At 45.0% G+C, this 16,692-nt stretch overlaps 1 protein-coding gene across 2 annotated transcripts in view; it reads right to left on the reverse strand.

The window, feature by feature from the left end:
* jupa (junction plakoglobin a) overlaps positions 1-16,692 on the reverse strand; it is a 34,444-nt gene that overhangs the window by 1,135 nt on the left and 16,617 nt on the right. Inside the window, exons 2-15 of one of the 2 annotated variants that reach the window (XM_083656120.1) lie at positions 14,534-14,580; positions 13,630-13,800; positions 12,794-13,047; positions 11,873-12,111; positions 8,895-9,096; positions 8,306-8,450; positions 8,014-8,117; positions 6,958-7,296; positions 6,257-6,409; positions 5,750-5,869; positions 5,182-5,332; positions 4,536-4,657; positions 4,200-4,239; positions 1,685-1,823 (exon numbers count right to left, since the gene is read on the reverse strand). In XM_083656120.1, the coding sequence (XP_083512246.1) occupies positions 1,687-1,823; positions 4,200-4,239; positions 4,536-4,657; positions 5,182-5,332; positions 5,750-5,869; positions 6,257-6,409; positions 6,958-7,296; positions 8,014-8,117; positions 8,306-8,450; positions 8,895-9,096; positions 11,873-12,111; positions 12,794-13,047; positions 13,630-13,800; positions 14,534-14,546 (2,190 nt within the window). In that variant the 5' untranslated portion in view covers positions 14,547-14,580 and the 3' untranslated portion in view covers positions 1,685-1,686. The remainder of the gene's footprint in view (positions 1-1,684; positions 1,824-4,199; positions 4,240-4,535; positions 4,658-5,181; positions 5,333-5,749; positions 5,870-6,256; positions 6,410-6,957; positions 7,297-8,013; positions 8,118-8,305; positions 8,451-8,894; positions 9,097-11,872; positions 12,112-12,793; positions 13,048-13,629; positions 13,801-14,533; positions 14,581-16,692) is intronic. The other variant, XM_083656119.1, reaches the window with a different exon arrangement.

Genomic DNA, 16,692 nt, shown 5'->3' on the forward strand with positions numbered 1-16,692 from the left:
AAAAACAATATTCCAAAAACTGATTTCCATTTCCATTGTCATGCACAAAAGAAAAAGTGGACTCGTGTTACGACTGGTTGTGTTAAAACGTAAGGCTGGGCAATATGGACCAAAAATGATATCTTGGTATTTTGAGGCTGAATGGTGATACATTATATATGTTGGTATTTTCTACAAAGTGGGATTGATTTTCGGTTCTAAGTTAAAGCCAAAGGTGAGACGTCACAAGCACTTTTATTAAAACAAGACTGTGATCAAAATAAAATGCACAGACTGGGTTTGGTTCCCTGACTATCGGTGCTTTACACAAAATATTTACACAATGAGATTTTTGATAAATCATCAGTAATGTGGATATAATGACTAAGTGGGTAAACGAAAAGAATAGAGCCGCTAGAACAGTCTGCTAAGTGCAGAAAATGACATCACTTTAGCGCAGTGTATCTTAAAGTGTGGGGCGCCCCCCACTTGTGGGGCGCAGTGGTATTACAGGTGGGGCGCGGGTGAAATCCGCGGAACCAATGTTTTAGCCATTTTTAGGTCGGACTTCTTTTCCCCGTGAGGAAATAAACAAACCCCGTGCTTCCGTAGTGACACGTTCATTCATCAGACAGACTGTGTGAACAGCAAAGCACAACTAGCGTCATACAAGGTCGCATACAGAATTGCACAGTGCAAGAAGCCGCACACCATCGCTGAGGAGCTCATACTCCCAGCAGCTATCGATATGGTGTCAACTATGCTGGATGAGACCAGCGCTGCAAAATTGAAAACTATCCCGCTGTCCAATAACACAGTTGCAAAACGTATAGTGACATTTCAAATGATCTCGAGGAACAACTCACGGAAAAACTGACAGACACACGTTTCGCCTTACAAGTGGACGAGGCTACGGACAGCAATAAAGACTGCTTGCTTATCGCCTATGTTCGCTTTGTCACGTCGGAGTCACTGAGTGATGATTTGCTGTTTTGCAAGTACGTTACAAGCAGAGCAACAGCTGAAGAGCTATTTAAGCTTCTGGACAGTTACCTGACACAACACGGGCTGAATTGGGAGAACTGTGTGGGTTTTTGCACGGATGGTGCGCAGACTATGGCAGGGAAAAGGAAGGGCTTGCAGGCGCTGATAAAGAGGGTCTCCCCAAATACGCAATGGACGCACTGTATAATACACAGAGAAGCGCTGGCAGCAAGACAGATGAGCCCTGAACTATTACTATTATTTTCTGCACAGGTTGCACTTTATTATTGTTTTTGAAAAGATTTGCAGTGGAAAACAGGCTCATTGCAGCCCTTAATACAGTGATAGTGACTTGAACTCAGATATTTGAATGTATTTTGTTTTGTAGAGGTTGCACTTTATTGTTATTGTTTTTGAAAAGATGTGCAGTGCAAAACAGCCAGAATATAGAAATGAATGGTCATTATGTCAATATAAGTTAAACTTGGACCGTTTTGTTTCAATTTTGTTGGGGCGGTGGGGCCCGAAAGATTTTCTTCCTCCAAAGTGGGGCCTGACAGAAAAAGTTTGAGAACCACTGCTTTAGCGTAATGCAGCCTTTAAAACCAAATCAATATATTGTCCAGCCCTAATTAAAGATGCTACCAGCATATCTTGATTAGCCAGGCTCTGAGGCGTGTGATAATGCGAGAAGGTGCGGTCAGCATTTGAATGTACTGACCTTTAGTAATGCTCGCCGTATGGTTGCCTGTCATAAACCATGCCGCCCTGGTATTCATCGGGCATCATGTCTCCGTCCATCCCGTCCATGGGCATGTCACCTGGATACCCTCCATAGGCTTGGTAACCAGCGTCCAGCTCTGCAGCACACAGGCACATGCAATGTAGATGAATTTCAATTTCTAGACAATCGTATTTTTGACTTATTATACACATCTACCTGCACTTTCCTTTTGTGGATTGTCCATAAACATTCCTTGCAAATGTAATTCAGTTTGATTTAACAGCAAAAGACAGTGCTTTTTGGCTCCTCCCTACTGGCTGGTGAAACCGTTGAATGTTCAGGGTAGAGGAGTCTCTTGTGCTTCAGCCCCTCCACAGAGGGAGGTCGGTGCTCTCAGGACAGGACAGTATTATTCACAACAGAAATAAATGGGTAAACCCAAGAAGGGCCTGGAGCACTCGATTCACTGGAATACATTTAATTCACTAGGTTCAGACCAACGTTTCGACGCAACAGCGTCTTCATCAGAGTCAAGACTCTGATGACCTTGACTCTGATGAAGACGCTGTTGCGTCGAAACGTTGGTCTGCACCTAGTGAATTAAATTTATTCCAGTGAATCGAGTGCTCCAGGTCCTTCTTGGGTTTACCCATTTATTTAGTTGAATGTTCAGCTCAATACAAACTTTGGCCTTTGATGCATTGTGGTTGAAAGAAACAAATACGTCATTAAAACTGTGAGGATTTAATTATTGACCCATGTCATGATAAAGGTTTAACAATTCAGGTTTTATTTAATTATCCTTTTAAAAATCAATTAGAATGACCAGAAAAGTTATGTAGATTAAGCCATTTCTATGAGCCATACCAAATTAAAAGAAAAGTGAAAATCACTTGTTTCAGTCTAGGAACACCATGAACAAAGAGATCGGAGAAGCTGCTGTTAACTTTTCTCAGTCCCTCTACTCCCTTTAGAAAGAGACAGAAAACACTGAGGCCACAGAGGGAAATACCAAGTCCATAAAAGGAGAAAAGTCCAGCGAGGGAAAGGAAGGACATTAAGGGATAGATGTTAAAGCAGATTAGGAAATTGCAGGAATGAGATCATCAATGGAGACAGAACTTGAAACTCTTCAAGAGAATGTGAATTGGACACAGGCTTAACGTTGGCATGGCAAAGACAAAAAGGTGGAGATGAAGTTAGAAAAGAAGGTTTGAACAGGAAAGAGTGAAGGATTGAAGAACGAGGAAGACAGAATCACCTTCTCAAGTTTTCTCTGACATCCTTTTGGATCTTGACATGGCCAAATATGACGTTTGGGTAAAGATCTTTTCCCAGGAAGAGTAGAGGATGGCTGACAAGTATGGCATGTACAATTGAAGTTGAATAAAAAGAAACACAAGCTGGAGAAAAGAGAAACCCTGAGTTGTAGAGCAGACATGCAGAGTTGAAAGAGAACTGAAGAAGAGTCGCAGAAGAGAAAGAGTTGGAGTGGAAGCCAGGGGATGGGGGAAGCCTTAACCAAACTCCAGACTGATTTGAAGGAGCAATATTACAAAAAGAGATGCCAAGTAGGCCTGTGGTGCTTGAGGTTGCATATCTATATCTATGGCTATTGCATGCTGAGTTTCTGCTTCAGATCAAAGATGCAAAAAGACAGAGGGGCTTGGTTTGGCCCTGCAAGACTGATTGACAAAGATGATACTTCACCAATCCTATTCCATCGGCTTCATTGTTTTTTTTAACTGGTTATCCAAAATGACTAAGAAGAAATGTGTAAAATAAATCTTTGACAGCATGAATTTCCCTGTTTTTGGGTTCTTGAATTAATCCTCTATCCAAAAATGTTATTCTCCAGTAAAGTAACAGAGAGTGAAATTAAGGAATTCTTATTGACAATCAGTATACACCAACATGTATTGATATACAGCAGTGATTCCTAACTTGTGGGTCGCGGCCCTCTAGTGGTCCACGGAGGTTTTGCAAGTGCGGGAAAAAAAACCTTGCTGATGGACAGCTCCTTGAAAACTGTATCAGTGAAAAAGCTGCAACATGTTTCAGATGCTGTGTTAGTGACTGTGGAAAATAAAAAGTTCCCTGAGAGGTATTCTTTGGCCTCTGTAATTTGTATGGGGTTGGAGGTGGGCTGTTTTGAGATTTTCAAGTGGGCCCTGATTGGAAAAGGTTGGGAACTGCTGATATACAGTGCTAGTGCACAGTATGTATACAGTTTGAGGGGCCAGAGGGCATTTTACATCACACCCACATCACAAACCCATAGAATGCACTAGAATTGTACAATATTGTAATAATTCTGACACAGCGTTTCTGCTTACTAGCTACCTGCTAATGCTGCCAGAGAATGCTGGCAGCTGCGGTCGGTAAGCTGAGGGAAGCTCAGCAGGCACACAGCCTGCTGAGCACAATGCAGCTCTACTGCTGCTGTGGCTGAACCTGGTGTCAGGGCCAGAGGAATGTGCCGTATGGACACATTTCAACCAGAGATACTCACCATCTGGGTAGGGTGCCTCCATGGGGACGGTGTTGTGGGCCTGCAGAGAGTCACGACACGGCAATGGTCAAAATAAGGTCAGCACTTCATAGCTTCATAGCTTCAAGCTTATGAAATATCTTCTATTAAAAACAACCAAATCCTTATAAACAAATTACTTCAAACGATGCACATTATTGCTATTATTATTATTAGATAATAATACTGATATATGAGCTAGAAGTAAACAGAGGGGAGAGGTAACAAAATCTGTATAACACCAGTAATATAAATTTGGTTAGGGTTTTTAAGTGTGCAATTGCCACCTCCTGGCAGCAGAGGGTGCCAGACACTCACCATCTCCCAGGCAGCGGGGTCATGTTTGAACAGGGAGTGTGTGAGCTCCACAGACACACGCTTCTTGTAGTCAGAGTTCTTATCCTCTGAGATACGGAACAGGACAGCTGCAGCATAGGTGGCTGAGGGGCGAGAGTGGGAGGAGACATTAAACGCTGCACAAAAATACACTCCTTTCATTAAAGAAAGTGTTATAGTGTGGGTGTATATGTTTTAAAGAGAGCACATGTTTTATTTTAGGCTAGATTGCACAGAAAGCTTGATTAAAAAAACCTCTAGGAAGTGGGTCTAAAATAATGATAATGCTGTTGCTCAAGTCGTTGCTGGCAATTATGGCTTCACTGGCTTGTGGGTATTTTACATTTTCCAGATGTTCCTTAGTCATCATCATGAATATAGTAAATATGCAGTCAACTATAAAGCTGTGTAAATGTAAGCCACAGACTCTCAGCTAGCTGTGTCCAGAATTTCATTAAAGAATGTTAAAAATGCTAACGATCATTGCCCCCATACTTTCCCCCCAATGTGACCGTTCAAGAGTCAACATTGTGGTGAAGAAATGACCATGAAAAATTCAATACATCCCCTCAACATAACGGCCTGCTACATGAATGTACGGTAAGAGCACATTATCTGCGCGCCCTACCGATGCCCTCGTTGTTGGAGTGCAGCAGCTCCATCAGCGGGGCGGAGGCTCCCTCGCTGTCGATGGCCTCGGCCGACTGTTTGTCCAGGGCCAGCTCACACAGAGCGCCCGCCGCCACGCGCTTCACATTGTCCACTGGAGAGTACAGAAGCTGGAGAAGAGGAAGCAAAAGTTAGGGAACCAAAAAAGACAATATGGTGTATAAGATACAGCTGCTGGTTATCAAGGTAGGTGAGTATAACAGCCCGAACACACCATACGTAGAAGTTACGCTGGAGCAACGCAGTGCGGAGGCAGTTTCATTTCAGTGTGCTTGTTAACAGGCGAGACCGATCACACCCAGCCGCACGCCACGCCACTCTGAAGTGACGCTGCACGTGTGCTGCAGCGATAGTTTGAGCTTCTGGTCTATTTTTCAAGCATGCAGCCCGCTGCACTGCACGAGCCCGCAACAGAGTGATTCTGGTGTGAATGGCAAAAGGCTCCTGTTCGAAGCTTCCATGAAGCGCTGCTTCTGAGATGTCTATGGCGTGAGCCAAGTGTAAAACTTGCAGGTTTCCTCCATTACCTGAACAAACAGAGGAATGGTCTGCAGGCTGGCGATCTCTGCTCTGTTGACGGGATCTCTGGCCATGATGTGCAGGGCTCCTGTGCAGCCCTCCACGATCTCCTCCATCCTCACGCCATCCTGGGAAGGGAGAAGAAGGAGAATACTTTTATTTCAGGGTTCCTACAACTTCTTAAACATCAAATTGAATCACTTTCCAAGGACTTTCCAGGCCCAATTCTCTCAAATTCAAGGACCCAACAGGGCATAGTTTGAGACACGGATCACGGTTACTTACTGTTACAACCCTGAGGATTTTTATAATGAGAACTAGCAGGCTTTACAGAAGCTTACAGACAACAATTAAAAAGAGAGGCTTCCCTACTGTGCTCTTCTTACATGTTAAGTAAAAAACAAAAAAACAACAACTTCAAATTCACAAACTTTAAAGGATTTCAAGGACCCACTGGGAACCCTGTCATTTAATAACAAACAAACAAACAAACACCGCAAATCCTCAGATCATACCTGGTATGTCTGCTGCGTGGATGAGCCATGTTTCTGGGCGTCCTGGTGGGCCTTGAGCAGCAGGTTGACCAGGCGGGGGATGGCTCCTGCGTCCCTCAGAGGCGTCTGGTTCTCTGGGCACAGAGCCAGGTTACGGATCAGGCCAACCACCGCCTTCAGACAGGGAGGAGAAGAGGAAGGGTTAGAGTCAGGATACTGTTTAGCAAAACACGGCTAGCAAACCACTTTTCTCCTCAGTCTTAAAGTTTACACTTGACTTTGTGCTCTTAATTCAACATGAATCTTTGCCGATTTCTCTCCCTAATAATCGGTCTTGTAATACATAAACGCTGTCATGTGCATTTCATGCTCTGATTGAGAGACTGGCAGGCTGCCCCATCTTCCATCCCCTCCCTCCATCTGTCCATCCTTCCCATCACATTTCCCCCACTCTCTCTTTGCACCAGACCTCTATTCTTCCCTCACGTCTTCAGACATGACGTCTGGCTAACTGTCTTTTTCCTCCCTCTTCAACTTATGTTTAACCATCCTTCCACTTCCAGGTTTTCCTGGATGACAATCTGCTTTTTGGTCTTCCTCAACATAGATTCAACATAGGTAGAGTCTTTGCCACCATCTCTCCCAACTTCATTCTCAGTAGGGTCTTATCTCACTCTCCCTCATCTCCCCAACCTAAACCCTCCATCCCTCCCTCCCAGTACCTTGATGACGGGCCAGTAGTAGGGCTGGTTGAGCAGCTTGACGATAGCGGGGATGCCGTAATGCAGCCGCACAGCATTCTGGGCCATCTCGGCGTGCTGGTGGCGTGAAGTCAGGTGGCGCAGAGCACAGACGGCCGGCTCGGTCACGTCCTCCTTCTCGCCGGCGCGCAGCACGGCGTGGATCAGCGCCTCCACGCCGTTGCTCTGGGTGACCAGGGTCTTGTTGTGGGCGTTGTTGCACGTGAGGTTGGAGAGGATGCCGGTGGAGCAGGTCAGCATGTTGATGTCATCTGAACTCAGCAGACCTACCAGCACCTGCAGCAGGCTGTCCATACCCTCCTGGACACACAAGAGAGATTGACTGTTTGTCAAAGCATAGGAGATGAAAAATCTCACTTCCCAATCTAGCCTACCTATTATTACAGAATGAGCCCAAAAACAGAAAAGGCTGGAGACAGAGGAGGGTAGAGATGGGTATGGATACGGGTGTTAAAATGATACTTTTAAAACGGTACCGGTGCCTAAACGGTGCATGAACCGATTTTAAGTGTATATATATTTTTTTTTAAAGGATTTCCAGCGGTGCGCTCCAAACGATAATGTTAGTGAAGGTGCATGAAGGTGGTGTTGGAGCACCACCGGAGGGCGGATATTTCACTCAGCAGCTCAAACATGACATCTGTGTTGCAATTTGGTACAGGTTGTACAGGTATAAAAAGAATAGAAACCGCACACTCTGGCTCCGATGCAATGAATTTAATAAAAAGACAACGTTTCGGCCTGGTGGCCTTTGTCAAGTCACATGACTTGACAAAGTCACATGACTTGACAAAGGCCACCAGGCCGAAACGTTGTCCTTTTATTAAATTCATTGCATCGGAGCCAGAGTGTGCGGTTTCTATTCTTTTTATAGATTCTTGTCCGTCACCGGCACCTCGCTGAGATTTTATGGTGTGCATTTTCTCCATTTTTGACAACAGGTTGTACAGGTACCATGCCATAGTGGTACTGGGTTTCGGTACCCAACCCTAGAGGAGGGGGAAGTTGGAGACGGACCTGCTTGGTGGCGGCATCAGACAGGTTCCTGAGTGTCCACAGACAGTTCTGCATCAGACGCTGGCTGGAGCCTGTAAGGTGTTTCCCCAGAGCCTGCATCCCACCTGGAGGAAGAGACAAGTCAAATGACTCAGCTGTCAACAACGGCTCATTCGTTGTGCTTTCATGTAGCATTGTGGTTGAGGAGATGCCGTCTGCACTGGCAGAGGCGTCCAGAAGCCGACACACCTGTACGACGGGCCTGTGCACACAGGTGTGTGCTCACAAACACAAAAACCCATAGATTACATACCAGCCTCTACAATGGCAGGTTTGTTGCTGGGGCAAACAGAGAGGACTTTGAGCACACGGCTGGTGGTCCACAGCAGCTTCTCATAGTTGTAGTTTCTCATGATGTGGACCAGACCCTCATGACCCCCGTTGGCAAGGATGATTAGCTGTGGGTGAGACGTGATGAGAGCATGTGTTGGTAGATAAGACAAGGCATTTTACAGATGGTAGGATTAAAAGTAACCAGTTTAATACTAAAGTGATTACAACTAATGTTATGTTAAATAAAACATTGATTTGATCTTACAAACTGATCACATACTGTGAAGGGGGATCGATTTTTTTTGTTCTTTATATTCTTCCTGAGAAAATCCTTATGGCTTAGATTGTGTGTATATGCTTTAAAAAGCCTTGGCCTGCCCAGACAGAAAGCAGTTCATCCTCAGTGACTACACTTTTTAACCACTCATTCTATCAATGCACCATCATCACCTGAGTAACTCCATTCACATGCCACACCCAAAACCACACAGGCACATACATGTGCTTGGAACAGTGTCAGATAACATGATCAGGCTGGTATGAACACACACACACGCACGCATACACACCTTGCTCTCCTGGTTGCCGTAGGACAGCAACTGCAGACAGTCGGTGGTGATTGCCAGGAACTTGGGGTTGCTCTTCTTCAGCAGGGGAACCATCCTCTGTAGGCCGTCGGCCAGACGCACGGCCATCTTAGCGCCCTCTTGGTGCAGCAGCAGGTTGTGCAGTGTGGTGATGGCATAAAACAGCACAGACTCCATGGGGGAGCTGAGGGACAGGAGAAAGAAGTGGGTGAAGTGTGTGTCACAAATTGATGGCTGCGTAATTTCCCCAAATTTAAAAAGGAGATCGCACCCTCAAATACTCCAATTAGTCCAATGCATTCTAGGGGTTATTTTGTGAGTGAGTGCTGCAGTTTAGCTTTTTGTTGCAGCCATTTTGCCTCCACCTGCCTAGTGTAGCTCTACTTCAGTTAGTGATTCCTACATTCTCCCGAATGCCTTTCAACAACCCTTAATAGGACGAATCAGCGTGACGTCACTTGCCACCCAGAAATGCGGAAACCCGCAGCAGTTATTAGTATGAGTGGTGCCAAACAAACATTAATATCTCAAAAACTATACATCACATCGCTTAAGATTTTGATATTCTGAGTGAGAGCAGAAGTAGCTCAAGAGTTTGATGTATAATATCTGCATGTTGTGTTAAAGTTGTGTGAACTGTCGCAGTTTTAAAAATGTAAAAAGAGTGAGCCGGCTAGAGTGAGACACTCAAACTCAGGCTCCATAGGATTCCATTGCCGTTTCCACCCAATGACGCGGTTTGTTTACCAAAATGCTGCTCGGCTGATCCCTCGTATAGGTGCCTGAACTCGTTGCGTTCAGCTCTGAGCGTGGATTATACAGTAGGTGTAGGTGGAGAGAGCAATAACAAATAGTAAGGGAAAGTTTTTCCAGTTGAGAAAAAGTGAGAGTCACTGCTCTTTCTCAAAACACAACATTGTGGCTGCATTGCATTCTGGTCTATTGAGGCTAATGTGGGTGAAGAAATTGGTCTTTCTACTACGAGGGATTTCTCCCTGGTTGAGTGTTGAATGTTGGTGTGAAATGGAGGCTCTAGAATGAAGCCTTTTCCCTTCTGACCCTAAAACCTGACCTTTATTTTTCTGCTATCGAACTCCATTGTAGCTGCACTGGAAAGATCTAAATGTGACATCATCAATATCTAAATGTGACATCATGTTGTCCAAATTCAGCCTGTTATAAATATCTAAATGTGACATCATGTTGTCTAAATTCAGCCTGTTATCCACGGGAATGAGGAGAACACAACACCAAAGAACAAAATGGACCCAGAAATGCAAAGTACATCACCAATGTCATTTTAACCAATGGCAAAATGTTGTAGGTGGAGTTTGCCTTGCATGTTCTTGCATGTTCATGTTTGATTTGGACATTATGCACATTTGTCTAAATCAGTGCTTCCCAACCTTTTCCAACTCATGGCCCACTTGAAAATCTCTAAAAAGTTTGTGGCCCACATCCGACCGTAAAGAGCCATTTTTTTTATTTGAACGAGAAAGGTAGCTGTCCATCAGTACCACACAAAAATCAGAAACTAATGGCTCAATTCCACCACATTTTACAGCCCTGCACAGCCCGTCACCACTCGGCTCTACTTGCTTCAACCCGATGGACGTTCTGCTTCGACCGCCGTTCATCTGCCCCCGCCCACACCTGGTCGTCACAGCGACCGCATATCTGCCCTCCACCCATGTTCTGAAATAGGCTATAACATAACGTTACAATTAAATCCATACACAGAACTTTTAAACTGTTTATGAAATACTGGTGCCTCTAAATTACCTACAGTGTGTGTGTGTGTGTGTGTGTGTGTGTGTGAGAGAGAGAGAGAGAGAGCAGTGCTGGCATGATCACAGTCCTTGATCCTGGCCTGAGCAGCCAGCTCATAGCATCACAGCATGTTGGGCGGGTGTTACAGTGTACATGGGCAAAAGTGACAATCGACCAGGAGAATGGATATCACTTTGTTGTTAGTCAAAACGAGGGACGGGCGCGAGGGACGGGGGGTTGCGCTAGAGTGAAGCCTCTACCCCCGCGGCCTCTCACCAGGCAAAACCGCGGCTTCACCAGGCGCCTGCGGCCTAGCGGAGCCGACGCAGCACTAACTACACAAGCGCTTCAGAGCAGCGGACTTTTGGACAATTGAAACCACCGCGCCGATTTTATTTCACCAGAGGCGAAGGCAGCAAAACAAAAGACTGATAGAAAAGCATAATAGAAGAGAAAAGAAGGTAAACTGGTATGCAGCGCTGCATTGACAGTCAGTAGGATATGGAGAGTAAACACGATTCTGCCTGACCAATCAGTCGCCTACAATGTTTTCACGTCACGGTATGGACCCGGGTTGGCAGAATAGAACCCCGACGAGGCAGGTACTAAAAGTAGCCCAGCTCAGCCCCAAATCAAACCGAGCTGGGCCGGTTTATACCGGTGGGATGAGACCAAAAGTCGAGTCGAGCGGAGCGGGACCGCGCTACTAGCTGCGGTGGGATTGGGCCATTAATGTGAGGGGCTGTCTGCAATAGGCTAATTAACAGATAATTGATTACAAGTTAAATAACTATCATTCAACAATGGAGAAATGCATTCTCATACATAATAATTATACGTTTGGTAGCCTACTGGAGAGCCAGTATAGAACTTTGTTCTTCTTTGTGCTTTGCGCTTCCTTGTTGCCGGTAGTGCGCATTGCTTGGCCCTTCTATTAGCGGCATTATCATACCAATGAATGATCTGTGTCTCTGCTCGTTTGCGTGTGGTCAAGCGGTCATCTGCGGTTGTCCTGGCATGAGTGCGTAACCGTGGTAATGTGATAACCGCGACAGCCCTATTTTGGTGGCCCCACTTGCAATACCTTCGCGGCCCACAGGTTGGGAATGGCTGCTCTAACATATAAAATAACAAACGGTGGTAAGTGACAGAAGACTCCAAATGGCATCCATCCATCCCTCTCTCAGTACCTGAGCATGCGGACTAAGGCGGGGATGCCTCCGGACTTGAAGATGGACAGCAGGCCCTCCCTCTGGTGGGACAGGTTGTGGAGGATGCTGGCTGTGGCGCGGGCTGTCTCCATGTCGCCCGTGTTCTGCATGGCCCGCACGACGGCTGCCACCATCTGAGGCGACTGCATCAGCACACGCCGCGAAGCCTCCTTACGGGTCAGCTGGTTGACAATCAGTGCTGCTTTGTTGACCACCACCTAATGAGATGGAGAGGGCAGGGAGGGCAGAGAAGACTTAATAGGTAGAATGGGCGGTAGAGACACATTACACTTTATAAGTACTTGTTACGTTTAGACTCAATGGACAAAGAGCAGAACCATTAGGGTTTTGGGAAGATTGGAGATCAAGATTGGTTGGCAGTGGCTATTAGATGGAATGTCAGGGAAAAGTTAGTTTGTAAAGAGACTTGACTGCAGGAGTCAATGCACAATAGTTTGCAGGATATTTCGGGTGAATCACTGCCGTCGACAGATTGAGGCAAAGGCAAACATGGATACATGCAGGTCGACATGTAGGCGTATGCAGACCAAACAGGAATGTGCAAATACTAAAGACTGACAAAAATATTTTCTACTGGTCAAAATAATCTAAATACATTTGTTTTATCACTGTATTTATTTTCAATGCTACTTCATGTATAGAATGAGGTACTGTGTTGATTAAAAATGGCTCACTCACTTATAGAATGGATGGAAGTTTATAATTCATCATGAAATTCAACAGAACCCCAAACATCAGAACATAACTGAGGCAACTGCGACTCGTTTTCGACTCAAAGTTACCAAGTGTAATTAATGTATCCCACAAAGACTAATTTTTGATCAACATCTGGCACTTGGTACGGTAGGTGGTAACTGTATATGGTTTGGGGTTCCTCACCTGGTCCTCATCGTTCAGCAGCTTGGTGAGCTCTGGAATAGCCCGCGTGGCCAGCTCGGCGTCGTCCTGGTAGTTGATCAGATGGATGATGGCGGTCTTGAGCAGCTGGGACGGCTCGGCCAGCCGCTGGACGTTGGTCATCTGGGACGGGTCTGTCTGAGTGGACAGGATGGCCGTGCCCCCCTCCAGCGTCTCTGGGAACATGGCTGCCCGCACCCGCTGGGCCCGGGTCATGGTGTACTGTGACTCCAAGTCTGTGAGAGGGACGGCAGAGGGGCAGGAGGGATGTTCATTAAGACACTGTTTTCTAATGGTCTCCGTTTGATTGACTGATTATGCTGATGATGAATACAAGTTCAATGACAACAAAGTGTGACCGTGTACATTTATTTCTGAGTCACAAATCTTTGTAGTAATGACGTTGGCTTGCTAGAATGTAAAGTCCTCCTCTCCACATGCACATACTGTAGGCTATCCTCTCGTGCTACAAACGGACACATGTCACGTATAGCTAGAAGCAGCTTCAAAATGTCACTGGATGGCACAAATAATATCATTTTAATGGAGAGCTTGTGATGGGCATTTTGTGATATCTACAGCAGAATAAAATGTAGCTAATATTGTGATACATTTTTCTGTGCCACGATACACATTGTCACATTTTTAGATTAGAATATGTATTATATTATATTAAATTAATGATATTATTATATTATGTTATAATTTTCGATATATCATTCCATCCCTCCTTATTGCATAATGCTCCACTGTTTTGTTTTTACCATGACATGCTTACATCATACAATGTCTTTCTTGTGGTGTCGTGCGTATCTTACCAGGCTCGTCACTTGTCACAGTGGTGGTGACAGTGTAGTGCTTGGAGGTGCTGTACTCTGTGCCGTCATCATCTCTGGTGACTGTGGTGGCTCCAGACTGGATGCCAGAGTCTGTGCCGTAGTACGTCTGTTGCCACTCCGCCACCTTCACCATGCCCTCAGGCTCACCCACTGCGGAGCAGGGAGAGAGGCATTGTGGGTCAGTTAATAGCAGGTTTGGGACCACAGCCACATGGACAGGGTCAGGGAGCGAGAGGGTTTTTAGCATGTTAATTATGGGCAAGACTGTGTGCAATGCAAACATAAAGCTGTAACCAGGGTTCCTACACCTAGTTCTTACTTGAGTGACATCACTGATGACATCACAATTGCAAGTGACATCACTGATGACATCACAATTGCAAGTGACATCACTGATGACATCACAATTGCAAGTGACATCACTGATGACATCACAATTGCTTGAGTGACATCACTGATGACATCACAATTGCTCAAGTCATCACTGACTCGACTAACGTTAAATAAATAAATAAAAATAAAAATAATCATTGCACAAAGTATATAAATTCAAGCACTTCCAAATGAGCCATGTCTATCTATGTCTATTTTCAAGGACGTGTGGGAACCCTGTCTAACCTTTTCTTAGTATTTTGATTTAGCATTTGGACCTACAATAGCTGGAAGTAGAAAAGGTCATGATCAAAGCATAGGCTTTTCAACAGACTCCAGTATCAAACTAGTGTAGAAGTGAAGATGAAAATGTACAAGTGACATAATTCACTGAGAGGGAACGTGAGACAAAGAAGAACAAACAAGCACAAACAATCGGATTAGAGAAATTGAAGAGGAAAGAGGAAGTTAAATGATGTGAAAAAAATCTAATGAAAAGAGAATCACATACTTTGCATTGCCATCCTCGCCTCCCGGGATCAAAACAATGCAGCAAACCTACAAAGCACAAAGAAAAACAAACAACACATTAGGAATTGCAACATTTCGTCTCATAAATGACACGTGACGTCTTTATCACAAACAAACTAACATAACGTTCCCACAAGGTTTGGCAGCCGGTGACTTGCTCTTGTTTCAGGGATACATGGATAGGAACATCATACAGCTTCTGATCCTGCTAGGTACGGTAGCTCAGGGTATGCACCCCCCTCCCCTCCCCTCCCCGCCCCGCCATGCACCCTGACCTAAAAATGACAACACACAGAGGAGGGAGGAGAGACAGCTGTAAGGGAGGAATGTCAGCCACTCAGCCCATTTGACCTTTCACCCCAGCCTCCGCCCCGTACAGCCGTGGGAGCAGGACGCCTGCTGCTGACGCATGGCAACCAGGAACCTGCTTGGCAGGTTTAGACTCCGGTAGGCGAGACTCTGTGTTGGAGACAGTGAGCGCCTCAAGCCTCACCCAAAACAAAACCACTGCAACAACGTGGATTCAGCTTTTGATTTGATTTATGTTAAATACTGACACCAATTCACTTGCTGGGTCTCAAGTCGTCTTGTATCCTGGGCCATGATTTTACAATCTGTATTTGTGTTTCAACAGTGCTGCTGTGCACTAGATTGTGTAACAGCCATGCTACTTGTTGGAGCACGTTTGTTCTCCACCTTTCTTCTCAACTTGTTCTCTCGTTCCCTCACTGAATCTTCCCTCTCTCCACAATGAAGCTTTCCATCCACAGTGGCATTTGATCCAGTTCAAACTGAAATCATCGGAATCAGAAGAATCAGAATCAGCTTTATTGGCCAAGTATGTACACATAGAAGGCATTTGACTGCGGTTTGCTTTGCTCTCAAACTAAGTACTCTCACACAGAAAAAGGTATGCACAAGTTAAAACAAACAAAGAGCACGGGTACATTTAAACGTGAACAAAAAATAAAATAAAACATGCCTTCATGGTGTAGTCTATTCTAATGTAATGTATTTAATTGAATGTAAATGTATTGAATTATTTGGCCACTGCAATGACAAATATTTGGTGTCTTGCAGACCCATGAGGTTGGGGCACTTTGTGTGCATAACACGAAAATAAAGGAAAATCAATCAATCATATCGCCGTCTTAGAGTTACCTTGAACAGTTGTTCAACATCTTTTTCCATTATTCAATATCTTACAACGAGGAAGCTGCTATATTACAGTATGAATGACGTTTCTCTCTCTGTAACTACTGTAAATGTGACGCTGTCTTTACCAGGTTTCCTTTGCACACGGGACCCTACTAATGTGGATAAATGAAGACTGAATCAAAAACATAAAAAAGACATTATGCTTGTAATGGGTAGAGTCCAGCCCAGACCCCAAATAACCTCCTGCTACCAGGAGCTAAACACCCCCCACGTCTCATTTCAGTAGCTTGAGTCCATCACTGAAATCCTCTTTCTCCTCATCACAGAAAGATGTGCATTCATTATAGCTGTGTGGCACTGCGTGTGACATATGACTGATAACAATGTCTCCACTGTTACTGACTAGCAGTGTTTTCACATCTTTGCAATGTTGGGGAGTGTGTGTGTGACGGGAGTCTTTGCTGGGCACATTACTGGCATAGTGCTTGTGTGTGTGTGTGTGTGTGTGAATGCAACTTGTGAGAGTGTGTGAGAGTACTACTCTGATTTATAGTGACACACTGAAGAAGATATACAGGTTGCAGAGTGAAAACAGACAAAATAGGTTCATGTTGGCTGCTCGTAGCTTACCTTCCTACTTGTAGTCAAATCGTCGTAATAAAAACAAGTTGGGGCTAATAGAGACCAGGAAGGCTAGCTGACGTGTTGGCACAAAACAAGCTATGCTGGCTTACATTGTTCACACATCCTACTTCCCTGAACAAAATGAGTATTATCACATGACCTCCGACCTCACCATGCAGCAAGACATCACAGTTGATGATGGAGTACGACGGCGAAAAGGAATGCGTTCACAGTAGAACTGCTGTATCTACCTATCTGCCTGCCTGCCTGCCTGCCTGCCTGCCTGCCTGCCATTTTTGGTGAAAAGTACCACTCCCTTGTCTTTTCGCCCTGTAGCTTTACATAAGGATGTGTGTG

The sequence above is a fragment of the Poromitra crassiceps genome (genome assembly GCF_964638095.1).
Source record: "Poromitra crassiceps genome assembly, chromosome: 19".
Lineage (NCBI taxonomy): Eukaryota > Metazoa > Chordata > Actinopteri > Beryciformes > Melamphaidae > Poromitra > Poromitra crassiceps.